At 42.1% G+C, this 19,121-nt stretch overlaps 1 protein-coding gene across 6 annotated transcripts in view; it reads left to right on the top strand.

Moving 5' to 3' along the window:
• LOC132378980 (tyrosine-protein phosphatase non-receptor type 13-like) overlaps positions 1-19,121 on the top strand; it is a 411,889-nt gene that overhangs the window by 381,713 nt on the left and 11,055 nt on the right. For 5 of the 6 annotated variants that reach the window (XR_009507250.1, XR_009507249.1, XM_059946390.1 and 2 more), the window contains exons 45-46: positions 1,344-1,675; positions 3,983-4,198. Coding sequence is in view for 3 of the 6 variants with exons in the window: in XM_059946390.1 (XP_059802373.1) it covers positions 1,344-1,675; positions 3,983-4,198 (548 nt within the window). In the remaining 3 variants the exon portion in view is untranslated. Of the gene's footprint in view, positions 1-1,343; positions 1,676-3,982; positions 4,199-19,121 lie in introns of those variants that run through there. The other variant, XR_009507251.1, reaches the window with a different exon arrangement.

Below are 19,121 nucleotides of genomic sequence, written 5' to 3'. Positions count from 1 at the left end.
TAAGAGCTTAAGGTTAAAGAACCCTTAGAGGCAAGTGATCATATTCACCCTGAAATCTGAAAAGGAGAAGCTAACGTCAGATGTATCAGTATTACGAGTAAAGGGAATTTCAGAGGCATGAGAGAGGAGTTGACCAATATTGGTTGGAAAAGACACTGGCAGAGATGTCAGCAGAGCACCAATGTCTGGAATTTCTGGAAGCAATTCAGAAGGCAAAGAATATATACAGAATGTATACATCTCAAAGAGGAAGAATAATTCTAAAGGCAAGATGACACAACCATGGCTAACAAGAGAAGTCAAAGCCATAAAAAAAGCTGATGTGTGGACATATAATAGAGCAAAAACGAGTGGGAAGTTAGAGGATTGTGAAGCTTTTAAAAACCAACAGAAGGCAGCTAAAAAGACATTAAGAAGGAAAAGATAGAATATGAAAGTAAGCTAGCCAATAATATTAAATAGGATACCACATGTTTCTTCAGGTACTTAAAGTGTTAAAGAGAGGCAAGAGTGGATATTGGATCACTGGAAAACAACACTCGAGAGGTAGTAATGGGGTCAAAAAAATGGCAGATGAACTGAATTAGTATTTTTCATCTGTCTTTGCTGTTGAAGAGACTAGCAGTAGTCTGGAAGTTTGAAAGTGCCAAAGGTCAGAATTGTGTGAAGTTGCCATTATTAGGGAAAAGGTTCTAGGGAAACTGGAAGTCTGAAAGTAGATGTCACCTGGACCAGATGGTGTACACTCCAGGGTTCCAAAAGAGGTGGCTGAAGAGATTGTGGAGGCATTAGTAATGATCTTTCAAGGATAATTAGAATGGTTGAATGGTTGGGGAGGGGATGAATCAGGAATCCAGTGGGTGGTTTGAAATGTTGTAACTGGAGATCTAGTGAGTTGCTGGGGAGTGTTGTAATCAAGGCCCTGGTGACTGGTTAGGGGGTGCAGGAACAAGATCTCTCGTGAGTCATTGGAGGATGCTGTAACCAGGGCTTGGGGTGAGTAGCAGGGGAGTGCAGGCATCAGGAACCCCATGAATGGCTGGGCATGTTGTAACCAGGTCCTAGGTGAATGGTTGGGGAGTACAGAAACTGGGAACGCTGTGAGTGGTTGGGAATGTTGTAATTAGGGCTTGAGTGAGTGGTGGGGATGTTAGAAACCAGTATCTGATGACTGGCTGGGGAGTGTGGGAACAGCAAGTGGCGAATCAGATGGTGAACCATCAGGATAGTTGGCTGGCAGATTATTGGAGATTTCCTGTAGCCTGTTTCGGGTTGCATTTTCTGTGTACTGCTCACTAAGCTGGCCCTATCACTGTGAACTGCATCTATTCCCTAAACCACAGATGACAAAACTCGTGTTCCCATCGGAGACCATGGCTATATCAATGCAAGTTACATCAGGATGCCGATTGGCACTGAGGAGTATTGGTACATTGCCTGCCAAGGACCACTGCCCGGCACCACAAGTGACTTCTGGCAAATGATCTGGGAAAACAAGGCTGATGTCATTGCCATGATGACACATCAGCACGAGCTGGGAAAGGTCAAGTGTCATGGCTACTGGCCTGACAAAATGAACAAGCCAATGAGAGTCAACAGGTATCTCCTTATGCTGGAAAATCACCAGGAGCTGGATTATTTTGAAATAAACATCATAAAGATTGCAGAGATTGAGGTAAGCACAATAACTAGAAACAATGCTAGATGACTGCAAGGTACTGCATGTTAGCTTGCTGATGTAGGCAAATAAAAGTATGGTTTTGATTTATTCTTAAGGAATAACATTTGGGTGGCTTTCTTCCATTCTTGCTTATTCACAATTTGGATCATTGGACCCAGGGAGCAATGTGGGAATGTGTATCAGGGAATGAAAATCGGGGGCAGCAGGTTAGCTACTGGGGCTTGTGTGCCTGGAGAGCTGAGTCTTTTTAGTGTTGACTCTCCAGGGGCAGAGCTCGGAAAAAGTAACGCAACAGACTTTTCAACGAACCATTTGTTATGTTTCCCCTTTTGCTGTGAAACAGGAACATCTCTTTTTTTCTTATTAGGGAGAGAGAGAGAGAGAGAGAGCCTGTGGTATGTCGAATTATCGGGTGAATGAGTAGTTTTTGGGATAATGCAAGTCTGTGTCTTTATTGATGTTTTGCTGCACACTTGAGTGCTTGGTGGGGGGCATTGATGCTCTTTTGCTGGTGGGGGCAGGGGGGATCATTGTCTTTCTGCTGCTTGTGCGTGGGAGGTGGAGTTGGGGGAGCTTTGGGGTTTGAACGTTTTATCTGTCATTCATCCTTTGGGGCATTCCTCTGTTTTTGTGGATGTCTGCAAAGAAGAAGAATTTCAGGATGTATATTGTATACGTTTCTCTGACATTGAACCTATTGAACAGTTCAAACTGATGGAGGTTTAAACATGAGGAGAAGTTGTCACTGCAGTAGCAAGAGAATATCAAACCAAAGAGCCAGAGGAGACTTGAGGGAACATATCCAAAATACTGGAGGAACTCAGCAAGTCAGGCAGCATCTATGGAGGGGAATCTGGATTGTACATGGGCCGTGAATTCCAGTGTGAATATGAAAAAATGGTGAAAGCAGATTCAACAGCAACATTTATAATGGAAAAGGGCAGCTACTTGAAATAAATAGATTTACAGGGAAGAGCTGGTTGGGGGGGGGGGTGAAACAAATATTGGTCTAACTAGTAACTTTCTCAGAGGGTAGTCACATACTTGATTGGCCTCCTCTGCTGTGGTATTTTTGCCCTTTTATCAGATGGAAAAGTATTGAATTGAATGATCTAGTTTTAAACCAGTTTTGCAGGAAGAGAGAAAACTATTACAAGCTAGTTGCCCATTCATGTAGGCTGAGGAAATGTGGATGGAAATGAACTACCATTAATGCTAAAACAAAAACTGATGTGACAACTTCAAACTGATTTTCCTGACCTTCACATTTTGTAGCCGAACAGCCTGGTTTACAGTCAAAAACCCATCAAATACATGACAGATATTTCCTACAGACACACAGTTGGAGGGATAAAGAGGCTGCACTATTGGGGGTATATAAAGCAGAAGTAGATAAATTTTGGAAGGATTGGGAAACTGAAGGCTATGGAGACCAGGCACAGAAGAGGAGATAGGCTTGAGGCAGATCTTATTGAGTGGCAGGGCAGAATCGTAGGGCTGAGTGTCCTCCACCTCCTATTTTCCTGCGGTCTCATATATTCATTGCAGAAAACAGCACTAAAATCAGACTTCAGGTTATCTTGAATGTAAATTTGTAAAGAACATCCAGGGCATTTGCCTGCTGGGTGCTGAAGCCAACTACCAAATCCCTGACTGGTCAGTCCTCACAAAGACTCTGGACACTACCTCCCCTCCTCCCCTCCATCGGGCAGAGATACATGCCTGAAAGCACATGCCACCAGGCTCAAAGACAGCTTCTGTTTAAATAGTACAATAAATAGCCTTTAAATAGTACAATAAATTGGATCTTTGACTTCACAATCTACTTCGTTGTGATCTTGTGCCTTATTATTTATTGGCATTGCACTTTAGCTGTAGCTGTTACACTTCACTCTGGATTGCTATTGTTTTACCTTGTTCTACCTCAGTGCACTGTGTAATGAATCTGTCTGTATGAACAGTATGCAAGGCAAACTTTACACTGCATCTTGGTACATTTGGCAATAATAATAATTGTAATAATAAACCAAAGCAGTTTCAATAGCTGTTCTCAGTTGTCATAAGGGATGACACTGTATTTTCCCAAAGTGGAAAATTATCTGGAGGTCCAGCCTGTAAAATCTCTGGGAGGGAATGTCAGCTGATTACTGTGTCCTCTCAAGCAGTGTGTTCTGTCAAGAATAAAGTAGTAACTGTGATCAGAAAATAAAAGAAAAACAGATTTTAAAAAAGTCTTTGCATTATTCTGTATTCTAGATATGGCAATGATTTGATGACTGGGTGTGTCTTTAATTATTACAGACTGGAGAAATACACCATGTCAAGCATCTGAAATTTATTAGCTGGCCTGACCATGGCGTCCCAAGCTCATCAGAGCAGCTTGTGCACTTTATTCTGTACATGTCGAATGTCCACCGTAGAGGGCCACTGGTCGTACACTGCAGCGCTGGCATTGGGAGAAGCGGGGTCCTGATCTGCACCCACGTGCTCCTGAGCCTGATTAACAAGGAACTCAGTGTAAGTATAGGAAATAGTCTTGGCTTTCAAGGATGCATTTCTCTAAAGCGGCACAAATCAGCCTCCCAGTACATCATTGATTAAATAGCATGCACACTACACTACACCATGGCAATCATTTCCTTCCAGTTAGGTAGACCCTTCCACAACCTTGAAACACTCGGTCAGAGTTTGGATTCTCACTCAGAGTCATTTCCCCAGTGCTTTAGGTGTATGACAGCAATTGCTTTGTTTATGAGAGATTGCTGGTTTGGATGAAATTCATGAACTCATCAATGAAGTGCTGGTAGAAATTGGAACCATCTACAATCCCAAAGCATAGAAATAGTTTCTTCATCCCATTATCTCATGCTGACAGTTAAGCTTTCATCTATTCTAGCCTCATATGCCACCTCTTGGTCCACTTATTTCCATTTCTTGGCAACCCGGGTGTTTTACCAGATACCTCTTAGATGTTGTGAGATTATCTGCATCAACCACCACTCAGGCAGTGCATTCCAGGTTCCAGCCACTTTCTGCATGAAAGAAAATTCTTCCCCAGATCCCCTCTAAACCTCTTACCTTTTACCCTAAACCTATGACCTCTGTATGTACATACTTATAGACTTGACCTCTCTATGCTCCTCATAGGTTTGCAAATTTCTGTCAGGTGTCTCATTACTCCCCACTCCCCACTCCCCACTCCAAGGAAAACAAATCATTCACCTCATTGCTGAGATTCCACATCAGGCAACATCCTGGTGAATCTCCTCTGCACCAACCTCAGTGCAATCATGTCATTGCAATCACCAATGAGGTTAAAGAATTGGGATCGCCAGCTACTGAAGCTTTTGTTTGAGGTATTTGGAATGGGGAAGGAAGGTAAATAGGTGGAGGGACAGATGACCTGAGTGGGGTAGCAGGTTCAGAGAGGTGAAAGACTTTCACCTGCTTCTAATATGCCTGCTGAATGCTGTCTATGCCAATTTAGATGTGTGTTAATGGCTATGATTTAATTACCTGCATCACTGATTAGCAAAACCTAGTAAGTAGGGAAAGGAAAATTCAAAGTAAAATTTATTATCATAGGACATATATGTCACCACATACAACCCTGAGATTCTTTTTCTGTGGGCATACTTAGTAAACGTATAGAACAGTAACTGTAAACAAGATCAATGAACAACAAACTGTGCAAATGTGAATATGAATAAATAGAAATAATGAGTATGAAATAACAAGATAAAAGAGAGCTTAAATGAGTGTAGTTATCCTGTTTTGTTCAAGAGCCTGATGCTCGAGGGGTAGTAACTGTTCTTTAACCTGTTGCAGTAAGTCCTGAGGCACTTGTACCTTCCACCTGATGGCACTGCGAGACAAGGGCTTGGCCTGGGTGGTGAGGATCTTTGATCAAGCATGTTGCTTTCCTAAGGCAATGTTTCATGGAGATGTGCTCAATGGTTGGGAGGGTTTTACCCATGATGTACGGGGCTGAACCCATTACCTTTTTGTAGGATTGTCTATTCAAAGGCATTGGTGTTCCCACCCCAGGCTGTAATGCAGTACACTTTCCACTGCACATCTATAGAAGTTTGCAAAGATTTTTGATGACATGTTGAATCTCCACAGAATCCTGAGGAAGTAGAGGCACTGTTGTGCTTTCTTTGCAATTATATTTATATGATGGGTCCATGACAGGTCTTCTGAGATAGTGATAGCCAGGAACATAAAGTTACTGACCATCCCCACCTCTGATCCTGTGATTACTGGCTCAAGGACCTTTAGTTTCCCTCTCCTGAAGCCTACAATCTGTTCATTGGTCTTATTGACATTGAGTAAAAGTTTCTTACCCAGATATTCTAGGACACCTATGAGGATGACAGCAAGAGATGGGATGTTGTACATTTTTCATTTGTAATCAGTGCGGTCCAGTTGTTCTGTCATGGACCAGGTACAGAAAGTTGTCCTCACCATAGATGCTGCCTGATCCGCTGAGTTCCTCCAACATTTTGTCTGTTGCTCTGGATTTCCAGCATCTGCAGAAATCTCTTGTATCACAGAAAGTTGTCATGAGCCCAGGGGAGAGACGGGGTGGGGGATGGAGTAGAGTGTAGTCCTTGGCTTGCCAATATAGGCATCACTCCAGGATTCCCTAGATCTCAGCGGTCTTCATGTGCAGTGAAGAGCGAAGATGAGAGAGTTGGTGGGTGGAGTGTGGTGGATGTTGAGGGGAGGGGACGAAGACATATTGGCAGCCATTTACATGAATCGATGGTGGGACACCTCAAGCACAGCATTTAGTTTAGGGGAATAGGTCACTGACTGTATGTTGGTAGGGAGTGGTGTATGGAGACTGGTTATGCATTGCTGATGGAGGCACCATCAGACTGGCGGGGGAGTGCTAGTGCTGTGCATTGAGTGGAGAAGGATTTATGCTATATCCTAGGAATGCCTATGACTGCTGCCCTGGAACTAGATAACCTTTTCCCATTGTACTGGGAATGAGTGGTAAGAAAGAGGAAATCACCCTTGCGAGGAGTGCAGATTATCTTTGTGGAGCAACCTAACTAGCAGAGAGGCTCAGGATGTGGTTAAGCCACGTTATATTCTTAAAGGAATGGAGCCCAATGCTCAGTCCAGTAAATGTTGGCACAATTCTTGGAAAGGCCCAAAACCAGGAGAACATACCCTCATTCTCACCTTCAAAGTATTTAGACACACATCTCTTCCACATACCTGTGGAGAATGCTATAATATCAAGTGTGTGGGAGCTAGATCATATTTCATGCATCTTCATACCCAGGAGGTGTTGTGACTGCAGAATGTCTCTCTGTCTCATCTTTGCTCTTCCTTAAGGCATGTACACTGCCACTTGAGACAAAAGTTTTGGAGCAAGGAATTATTTATGGTCCCTAATGAGAATAAGAAGTGACAATGCATTACCTCAAAGCCAAAAATCTGGTTTAAAACTTCAACTTCGTGGGAAATGGAACAGTTGAAACATTGTTCGCAAATTTGAAAATGAACAGAAGTCAACATCATATATTATTAAATATATTTTTGAACCCAATTTCACATCAGCCAAATAATAATAGGGTCAGTTCTAGAAATAACTGTCCTCCCACAAGGAGCGTGGGATGATTAAATATACCCTTATCAGTCTATTAGTTTGGGATCTGTAATAAGAAAACTTTTGACATCTATGGCAATCAAAGAAATTCCTGCACAACTAACAAGGGTAATTGCTGGAACTGTCAAAGCAGGCTAAATTTATGTTGAGCATTGAGACAGTGATGGAAGATATTTGAAAACTCCAGATTGACAAGATATAATGTGGCAGGTATATCTGGACTTTCATAAGGCACTTGATAATGCATCCCACAAGAGACTTGCCACTGAAGTTAAAGGTCCTGTGACAAAAGGAAAATTGGAGAACTGTATGATAAATTTTCTAAATAATTTGAAGCAATGGTTGTGATCAATGATGGTGGCTCTAACTTCACAGCTGATCCTAGTCGACCTACACCAACGATCAATCCCAAGCTTTCTGTTTATACAAAGATCTTGATAAGGCCATAAATACCGAACATTTAAGTAAATTCTGTATGTGTGGGAAAGATCAGAGGCAACGGGATGAAATTCTAAGAAGCCGACAATGAGAAAATGTTATCATCTAAACAGACAGGATACAGACAATGGATAAATGTGAAGTAATCTATGTTGACACTAAAAGTTGTTGTTAATAGTTGAAAAATGTATTTCTAAAATATGAGAGAAAAGCCTGAGGGAGATGAGCTAAGGAAAATTGTTTTTCACTTTTCTCCGTACTGCTGCCCATTTTTCTGAGTTATGAGACACTTGGGTCGATGGTCACCTCCAGACACGTTGCCACCATGAAGTTGTGGCCAGAGAACAGAGATTTCTAAATACAATTTAAGTGGTGGATGATCACATCATCTCATTCTATCTGAGGACTCTCTGACAGAGCCCTGCCCATGGTCCTTCCACTGCTCCCCGTCTGAGGGCCAAACCTCCCCTTCCTGATGATCTTGTCAGGTACAACCAACTCTTTTGACCCTGTAGCAAAATACCCGGTCCGGATTTCAGTCTTTGGATAGTTTTAGAAAGATGGAAGCAAACACTGTTCGATGATGCGCATGAGGAGCACACCAGTAACCGGTGGCTCCTCCTAGCAGTTCTCAACAGCTTCGGGTCATCTTTGGTCTGGAGGTGAGATCAGTGCTGCGTATTCCAGCTCATCACTGTTCTACATCCATAATGTTTCCTGACTCTTCCCCAGCTCAGCTGCTGAAGCCCATATCCAATGGTTTGCTCTGTCTGGACTATGCAATTCTAGGGTGCTTCTCAATGTACCCCTACCCTGACCTATACCCCCACCTTCCCAATGCTCCATTCTAAAGCTATCTGAAACTCATTGTTTATGCCCCACACACCAGGTGTGGTTTGCCAGTGCACTTGCTAATCAATATTACTCCCCAATAAACAATACTTCAATGTTTTCACCATCTTCCAACCTTTCCATAGGCACTGCTCCTTGATACCTTGCTAGCATTGATATAGACAGATGTGCACATACACTTTAAAGTTGAGAGGGTTGAAAACTTCAAGTTCTGAGAAGTGAACATCACTAATTGCATGTCCTGCTCCAGCTCTGTAGATGCCATGGCCAAGAAAGCATGCCAACACCTCTGCTTTCCCAGGAGGGTAAAGAAATTTGGAAGGACTCCATATACCCTTACCAATTTTTATCAATACCCTCTAGAAAGTATCCTGTCTGGAAGCATAATGGCTTGGCATGGCAACTATTCTACAGGTAACTACAAGAAATTGCAGAAAGCCATGGATACAGATCCATACATCATGGAAGCCAGCCTCGTCTCTATGTACGCTTCTCAAGTGCCTCAGAAAAACAGCCAGAATAATCAAAGGCCCCACTCATCCGAGGCATTCTCTTTTCTCCCCTCTCCCGTCAGGCAGTAGAAAAAAAAGTCTGAAAGCACATACCACCAGGCTCAAGGACAGCTTCTATCCCAATGCTGTCAGAATTTTGAATGGGCCTCTTGTATGGAAGATGGACTTTTGACCTCACAATCTAACTTGTTATGGTTTTGCACCATGTTGTTAACCTGTACTGCACTTTATTCTGCATTGTTATTGTTCTACTTTGATCACCCTCAATGCACTGTGTAATGATCTGATCTGTGTGAACAGTATGCAAGACAAGCATTTCACTGTATCATGTACAGTGTTGGCGCATGGCCAAGTGGTTAAGGCGTTCATCTAGTGATCTGAAGGTCGTTAGTTCAAGCCTTGGCTGAGGCTGTGTGTGTCCTTGAGCAAGGCACTTAACCACACATTCACCAGTCACCTAGGTCACCAGTGCCAAGCTGTATGGGTCCTAATGGACAACATTGGTGGCATGGAGAAGGGAGACTTGCTTGAAGAAAAGTTTCTTGGAGACATAAAGAAAAGTTTCTCCCATGGAGAAAATCCATAGACTGTCGAGACAAACAGAGGTCCTACACTACACTACACATGTGATGTTAATAAACCAATTCCAATCTCAATTACCTTTGATTAACTATTCAGTTACTCAGTTATGTTACTTAATCTCAAGTTTTGTTTGATTTAATTCATATGGTAGGAAGTGAAAAGCTATAGTTTGCATGTCATCCAGCATGCAAATAATTACAAACGTACATCAAGATAATAAAAATGCAAACTCAAGATGCAGAGTATAGTGTTATACTTCAGAGAAGTGCAGGTAGACTAGGAAAATGCAAGGGCTACAATGAAGCTTGGGAGATCAACAATTCATTTTTCAGCATTCAAGGGATCAAAACAAGAGTTTGATACCAGTGGGATAGACTGTCCTAGAGACTGGTGATTCATATTCTCAGCCTTTTGTATCTTCAACTGTATGGGAGATGGGGGAAGAAAGAAAAAACAAAATGGGAGGGGTTCCTGATAATGTTAGGTGAGCTCTGTTTAACAGTCCTGAAGAAGGGTCTCAGCCCAAAATGTTTACTGTTTACTCTTTTCTATCGATGATACTTGACCCACTGAGTTCCTCCAGCATTTTGTGTGTGTTGCTCTGTTTTATAGATACCATAGTATTTGCACTCAGTGCATGCAAAAATGAATTGATTTCCCCGTGAATTCTGTGAAAGTGATTTGTAAACAGGGATGAGAACTTAAAAATAAATTCAGAAGCAAGGGAATTGGTGCAAGTTAGAAGTTAGGCAGAGGAGTTTTCGATGACCTAAAGATCTATGGAATGAGGAGGGTGAAGACCCAAGGAGTCAAAATACAGTCAAGAGTTGCACCATCAAAAACTTCAGGGATTTGAAATAATTCACAATAAACAGTCTGCCGCAGGTCAAAGAGCACATGGGGAATAGGGATTATTAATGCCTCAGGTCAGATCTGCAAAAGGACTGAAGATTGAGAGGACAAATGACCTGCAGAAAGAGGGGAGGGGTGAAGTGAGACAGAGACTGGAGGTGTTGGTAGACTGAGAAGGGAGGAGATTTGGAGGATGACTTCTTCGCTCTCCTGTCTGACACCAGATTTCCAAAGCTCCACTTGTCACGAACAGGTTGATATTAGAATCTGCAGCAGTGATGGGAGTATTAATGGAGGAAGAAGATTGCTCTATGAGCCAGCATAGAATTAATCAGCCAAATGGCCTTCATTGTAATAAGAAAATATGGAAATATAGCTAGCTAAGTTTAGAGATGATGAAAATCATACTGTATATAAAATTACCTGAAGAAAGAATCATTAGAATTACAATTACCGATTAACCTAAAATTGTTGAATGCGAGTGTCCAGTACAGGAGGCTGTATTTTGCCTAGTCAGCGGATGAGTTGTTTTTCCTCCAGTTTACGCTGAGCTTCATTGAAATGGCATAACAGGTCAGAATTAAAAAGGCATGACTTTTTGTAATTTAAACAGGGGCATTCTGCAGAGCAGCCTTCCAGTCTGGGCTTAGTTTCTCTATTTGGAGCAAATTCAAGACTCTAAGATAGACATGCCCGGAACACTACTTCACTCGGAAAGAAAGTTTGGGTTCCTGAAAGATGGAAAGGGAAGCGATAAATGAGCATTCATTACATCAGTGTGTGCAAGATCAGAATCAGGTTTAATATCACTGGCATATATCATGAAATTTTTTTTGCGACAGCAGTACTTTGCAAGACATAATAACAAAAAATGTAAATTACAATGAGAAATACATCTAAAGTTAATTAAGTGAGTAGTGCAGAAAAGAGAGCAAAAAAAGAAGAAAAATGGTGAGGTAGTGTTCATGGGTTCATTGTCCATTCAGTTATCTGATGGTGGAGCGGAGAAGTAGTTCCTGATACACTGAGTGTGAATCTTCAGGCTCCTATACCTCCTCTTTGATAGTAGCAATGAGAAGTGGCCATGGCCTGGCTGATAGGCATGCTTGATGATGGATGCCACCCTTCTGAGGCATTGACTTTCGAAGGTGTTCTCGATGCTGGGGAGGCCAGAGCCCATGATGGAGCTGGCCGAGTTTGCAACTTTCTGCAGCTTTTTCTGATCCTGCGCAGTGGCCCCACCACACCAGATGGTGATGCAACCAGTAAGAATGCTGTCCATGGTGCTTCTGTAGACATTGGCAAGTCTTTGTTGACATACCGATTCTCCTCGAACTCCTAAGGACCCCTGTCAGAATTCTGTTCAGGAGGAGATGAGATAAAATAGCAAATGTAGGCAGTGGGTTGAACATGCTTACAACACAGAAGAGTCTCCACATTTAAATGCCAATTATATTATGTTACAAATAGAGTGCTCTGCCTGTGGTATAATTTCACTGGCACAAGGTAGAGCACTTTGGGAGATCAGACTAGGATAGGATTTATAGAGTGAATGGTAGGGAACTGACAAAGGACATGGAACTGAGGGACATAGATGTACAAGAGCATAGACCACTGAAAGCAAATTCACATGTAGATAAAGAAATGAAGAATGAGTTTGACATGCTGGCCTTCATAAGCCAGCACATTGAGTACACGTTTCCCCGCTTTACGAATGCTCGCTTTACACCGCTTTGCTTTTACAAAAGATCTACATTAGTAACCTGTTTTTGCATTACAAAGAGGATTTTTGCTTTTATGAAAACTTTTCCCCACATAAATTGATGGTTCTTCACTTTACACCATTTTGGCTTAAGAAAGTTTTCATAAGAAAGCTCTACCTTTGTAAATGGGGGGGAGGAGGACACCTGTTTTGGAGTTGGGAAGTTATGTTTCAGTTACATAAGATGTCAATGAAGCTGCACTTGCAGTATTGTGTACTGTTCTGGTCACCCTGTTATAGGAAAGATGTTATTAAACCTGAAACGATTTATGAGGATTCAGCGGGAGTTACAAGGAGCAGTAGGATTTTATTCTCTAGAACGCAGGAGATTGAGAGGTGACCTGATACACTATGTAAGGTCATGAAGAGCATTGACAGGGTGAAAGCACAATGTCTTTTTTTCATGGAGGAGTTGCTAAAAACAGGAGGGCATCAATTTAAGATCAAAGGTGAGAGATTTAGAAGGAACATCTGGGGCAGCAGCTTCATGCAAAGGGTGGAGTATATATGGAATGAACTGCTAGATGTACATTACTGATAGAGGCCAAACAATCACAACATTTAAAAGCCACCTAGATAAGTACTTGGATAGGAGACATTTAGAGGGCTTTATGCCAAATGTGGGCAAATAGGACTAAGTCACTAGGAAAGAGGGTTACCATGGACAAGTTGGGTTGAAGAGCTCGTTTCTGTACTGTCTGACTCTAACTTGCACGTGTCTCGTTAATGAAAGCTGGCTCATTTTGATGGGCTATTTTAATAGTAATCTAACAGTCTCGTAAACCTTTGCATAATGATTTATGCTTGCAATGCATTGACAGGAGTCATGTAGAGAAAAAACAGAAACTCCCATGTTAGCTACCTCATTCACAAGAGCTTTTAACGCCCACGTGTTTGTGAACTAACGGTCTAGCTTGGAGTGTTCGTTCTATAAAGATGATGCCAATAGTCAGGCAAAACTAGGCATTCCTTTTACTGTAACTCATGCTTTGAAGCATTTTTATTGATAAGGAGGGAACATGAATCACAGATACTAGTAATGATTTGTAAATAATAAGCCTGGGAATCTGTCATTAATAAGGGTTTTATGTTATACAGAACTGCTTCAAACCAGAAGCTGTTCCGTTTGCCTGACTTCTGAAGCTGTGGAATTTGCCCAAAAGATAGGATTCATGACCTCAGTGATTACATCTCTTGTCTTTCCGTTTAGCTCAGTTGGTGGCATGCTGTAGGTTGCAAGTTTGCGTCACCCTCTCTACACCACCCCCGCCAACTTGATCATGTACTGTCAGTGAGCCTTATCTAAGGATGAAATGAACTACAGTACTTGTTCACTGGATGCAAATGATCCCTTGGCATTATGTGAAGAAAGGCAGTGTATAATGGGTGAAGCAGGCAGCATTTTCCCATAGCATGGTTCACCAAAAGTAGCTTTAACTGATCAATAATCTGTTGCTGAATTTTGGATCTCGCTGAGTGCAAGATTAGTTCAAGATTTTATCAACTCATCATCACTGAATTTACCCATTTAAATGAGCTCCAAAAGTAATTCATTGATTATGTAGTGAATTGGACATGCTAAAGATGTACGAAGCACTTTAGAAATACACTATCTTTCATTAAACTGGATGGCTAATGTATTACCATTCTGGAATAGGATTGAGCACTTCACTTATCTCAAAAATGACTGTTCAGACCACTGGGTGTTCTTGTATGAAGTGCCTGTTTTGAAGTTGTCCACAGCAGGACTACCAGACTCAAAATCAGTTACTTTCTCCAAGCAATTAAACTGATAAACACCTCCACTCACTAACCCACCCCTCCACACCCACCACCGCCACTTTATCATTTCCTGCCAGTCACCTTATGCCTAGTGCCTAGTGTCATTTTAATGGACAAACAATCAATCTATGTATATAAGCTATCTATTTATATTTATCGTGTTTTTTATTGTATTCTTTATCCTACTGTGTTTTTCTTGTGCTGCATGGGTACACGGAATAACAAATATTTTGTTCTCCTTTACACTTCTGCACTGGAAATCACAGTAAACAATTTTAAACTATCTTGACTGCCCCGTTAAGGAATTTATATACAACAGGCATCTTACGCTCGCCAGAACTTGAGTACAAGGAGGTCATTCTCAATCCCAAGGAGTCATTCTCTACCTGCCTCTTTATTTATGGTAATTATTCCCACTGAACTCAGTCCACTTCCCTCTTCTCTAAAGGATGTTAGATTTTGCAAAGTAGATTTACTTTAGAGAATCATTAATATAGACAAGAGTTACAACACTGGTGTGGGTGCATAGACAGAGGGTCAGACATCGCGATTCAGGATAACCTCAGGTCACTGTGGGCACAGGCTAATATTGCATCGCCACTTCAAAGCCCAAAAGTAGATGACTACCTGTCCTAGCTCCCCATCCTTCCACAAGAAACCTCTTTTACTCCAGAGCCTGATAACACCTGCCACCACAAATCTCACCTCTGGTGAGACCGCACTTAGAGTATTGTGTTCAATTCTGGTCACCTCATTATAGGAAGGATGTGGAAGCTGTGGAGAGGGTGCAGAGGAGATTTACCAGGATGTTGCCTGGTTTGGAGAACAAGTCATATGAAGCAAGGTTAGCAGAGCTGGGACTTCTCTCTTTGGAGCGTAGAAGAATGAGAGGGGACTTGATAGAGGTCTACAAGATTATGAGAGGCATAGATAGGGTGAATAGTCAATACCTGTTTCCCAGGGCACCAATAGCAAACTCCAGAGGGCATATGTACAAAATTAAGGGAGGGAAGTTTAGGGGAAACATCAGGGGTAAGTTTTTTACACAAAGAGTTGTGAGTGCCTGGAATGACTTGCCAGGGATGGTGGTGGAGGCTAAAACATTAGGGGTATTTAAGAACCTCTTGGACAGGCACATGGATGAAAGAAAAATGGAAGTTTTATGGGGTAGTGTGGGTTTAGTACTTTTTTTAAAGGATTATATGGGTTGGTACAAAATGGAGGGCTGAAGGGCCTGTAGTGTGCTGTGGTGTTCTATGGTTCTATGGTTCTATGGTTCTAAATCTGTATCATTTTAGTTAGTTCTCTCCCATTTCTTTAACCAATGAAGCTGGCAATCAGTCATGGAGTCAAACAGCTCAGAAACAGGCCCTGCAGCCTGACTAGTCCATGCCAATCATAATTCCTGTCTTACTCAGTCCCATGTTTGGCCCTTATGCTAAACCTTTCCTTTCTATTTACCTATTCGATTGTCCTTTAAATGTTATTAATGTACCTGACTCAATTACTTTCTCTGGCAGTTTGTTCCATGTACAGCTCACCCTTTGGGTAAGAAATGGTTTTCACTTCCTGCATAAATTTATTTGTAGGCCCTTCCCCAATCTCTGCATTAGTGGCAATAATTTCCAGGCACTGTGGCTGAGTCTGCAGCCTGCTCCACCCCATTTCTGCAATACTGCTCTTCCCCACAGTGTGGACCCTTTGTCCCTTTTTAATGTGACCTTTGCTGTTGTGTGCCAGAGGCAGAAAATATGCTCCAATGACAGGTTTTCACTTAGAGTGGGTGGGACCAATGGTAGTGGGAAGGGGAAGCTGTTCATCTTAGACAATCTCAGGACAGACTTTCCTGCTTTACTGTCACCCAGTTTTCAGATTTATTGGAACTGGTTTGCTGGTTATATTTCATATTTTTCACATTTCATATTTCCTTGCAACATAGGAGGAGGCCATTTGGCCCATTGAGTCTGTGCAGGCTCACAATTAATTCACTAATTTTCCTTGGAACCTAACCCTAAAAGAATGAGCCTTTTTCAGTCTGAGTGAGTATCTGGTCAGGCATTTCCTGCTCCATGATGACTCTGCCTTGTGTCTTTACTGGGCAGAGTCAGCAGTGGGCCAATCATTTGGTGACATGGGTCTCTCAGTCATTCTGGTCAGAACCAATGCAAATCTTTCTCATTATCCCATCTCATCGTGCTGCATCAGGTTCGAGTTCAAGTTTAATTGTTATTCAACTATGCATAAATATAGCCAAACGAAACAGTGTTTCTCTGAATCCAAGGTGCAAAACACATTACCAACAGCATATTGCATATAGCATATATAGCACATATGGTTATGATAGCAGAAAGGACAAATAGTCATACAGTGACCAAAAAAAAACTGTTGGGATAGCCCAAGTCCCTGAGTGGCATTGCCTATAGATTGCTGGTGCAGCTTGTTCTTCCATCAAGTGAACATCAAACGGCAGCACCGAGCAAACACTGGAAGGGTTAGGCTCCCCAACCCAGTATGGATTCCAGCACACCCACAGAGGCCTCTGTCCCCTCTCCCACCCCGCCTCCAGCATCTCCTCCACTGGGCAGCTGCAACAGGTGAGCCTGTGTCATGAGGGTTTAGTTCACACCACAACCAAGGCAACACAGCACCCCCGCAATAAACCAGTGAATCAGACTTGCAGTATTCTACATTACCAATGACCAACAGGGTCTTGGGATCACAAGAAAAATGTCCGAGGCAATTACTGTATAGTCTTGACAAAATATGGTATGCAGCAAGTCCAGGCGACTCCAGAACAATGGTACTCACAAGTCTAGATCCATTGTTCTTGAGCAGCTCGCTGTTGGGATAAATGTGCAGTACTTTATATTCTTAAAATCCAGTAGGGTCTCAGGATTGTTAAAAGTATATAAAAGATGAACAACCGCACCTTTGGTTGGACTCAAAGAGGCTACTGTGTCCAAGTGCACCTCCATCTTACCAGGAAATGTATGTCAACTCATCCCAACCCAATGTCCTGTGCTGGGAGGAGTCAGGGCATCACATATATAGAATATGAGAGGCTGCAGCCTCTATCTGAGTATCCAGGTGTCTGCTCTTCAAGCTTTGGTTGCACTTCAGCCCCCCTCTCCTGATCTTCAATCACCCTCTGCAATGGGGAGGGGGGGGGTCATGCCGCTCGGAGGCTCTCCTGGTTGGTTTGCTCCTGGGCCTGGCCAAGGTGGTATTCATGTGTCCAGATGACTGGCAGTCAGGGGTTCTGCCATGCTGATTATCTGCCCTTTCCAGGTTTACAGCCATGATCATGTGTCCCTGGAGAAGGACCACACCATATCTGGGAGTACACTGGGGGTTTTCTGGTACCAGTGGGTACTCCAGAGGCATCCTGGATAGGGATGACTGTGTGTGGTGTGAATCATGGAATACTGTAGTATTTTACTAATGTGATACTATAATCACTGAATAAACCTACTTTCGAAAAGGGAAGGAACACCCATGTCCTGTTCACCCCTATTCCTGAGCTGACAACACACCCATATTTCAATTGAAAATTCTCGTCCCTGCTTCTTAAAAAACTTAAAGTCTGCCATATCTAACTACACTGCTGCATGGCTTGGTGTCAGATTTTAGTTTATTTAGGCTCCTTAGGATGCCTCACTCTACTAAGAGTTTTGTATAAGTCTGAATTGTAGCTGGTGAAACTGTTAATGCAAAGATCAAATGCCCTAATAGATTGCTTCCAAGCTTCATATTTTGGAGAGGTGGCAGCTTCAGTACAAATGATAGACAAATTAAAAGCAAGGGTAGGCTACTCTGACCCCAAGCCTAGTTTACCATTCCTAGTTTGATTGTAACCCCAAGTCTACACTCCTAATTGACCTGGTTCCCCTCAATTAGAGCCATTCACCTTTCACCCTTTTGCTCATCCAGTATCGATCTTCCTCTCTCTTAAAAATATTCAAAGACTCTGGTCTATTTATCTTGGATACAAAGACTACCAAAGACTCTGAGAAAAGAAAATGACTCATCTGTCTTTTCTGGACAACCTTTTAACTAGAAACATATCTAGAGTCCCTGAGAAGAGAAAATATTATCTTCACATCAATCTTCCAAGACTCCTTAGGATCTTGTATTTTTTCAATCAAGTTACCTCTCATTCTTCTAATTTCTAGCAGAAGCAAATATAGCCTTTTCACCATTTCCTTATAGTGCCAACCACTTATTCCAGGTATTAGTATAGCAACCCCTCTCTGAACACCCTTTCTATTAATAATATGGTTCACAATACTTCAGATCTAGTGCCATTGTAAAATGAAACATAACCTCCCTACATTTGGAATCATTTCCCTAACAATCAATAGTATCATTCTATCAGTTTCCTAGCTAGTTGCTATACCCACATGTTAGTCTTTTGTACAAACTGTAGTTCATTCGTCAGATCTATCTGTATCTTGGAGTCTGCGGTCTCTCACTATTTGGATAACATGCTTCTTCCTCGTTTTTCCTGGCAAAGTGGACAATGGTTTGATGAAGAGCAAATAACACCAGGCAGATTGTACCTACACTTTTGATTCTTAGTCTATTTAGCCTGGTCAGGAAGTAACTCCATATCATCCACTGGCACCACTCAAAGCACACGAGTTGTATGCTTGATCATTTTCACAGTAAATCTTTTTCAGTCGTGTTTTATAGCAATTTCTTTTTCCTTTAAACATAGGAGTAAGCCATCTGACCACTGGAGACTGTCCCACACTAAGCTGGAACAATGTCCTTGGAGCCTTTGAATACCAATCTGCTTGACAGTGTTCAGATGAATTTCCTTTTCTCAGCTATAAAGTCTGCACACAAAATATTTTCTCATCAGAGTTTCTGAATCCATGGCACACAATGGGAAGTGTATTGGAATTAGTTATGGATTATTGTGGTTTCAAGTCCTTTGAGTTTGGGCCAAGGGATGTTGTCAGAAGTAACGGATTGAATGTCTGGTCTTTGGTCTGTCTGTGCTAGCGATTGACGTCACTCAAAATATCTAGA

Source organism: Hypanus sabinus, chromosome 21, assembly GCF_030144855.1.
Source record: "Hypanus sabinus isolate sHypSab1 chromosome 21, sHypSab1.hap1, whole genome shotgun sequence".
NCBI lineage: Eukaryota > Metazoa > Chordata > Chondrichthyes > Myliobatiformes > Dasyatidae > Hypanus > Hypanus sabinus.
The sequence above is the reverse complement of the archived record's forward strand: the minus strand, read 5'-3'. Positions and strand labels throughout refer to the sequence as shown.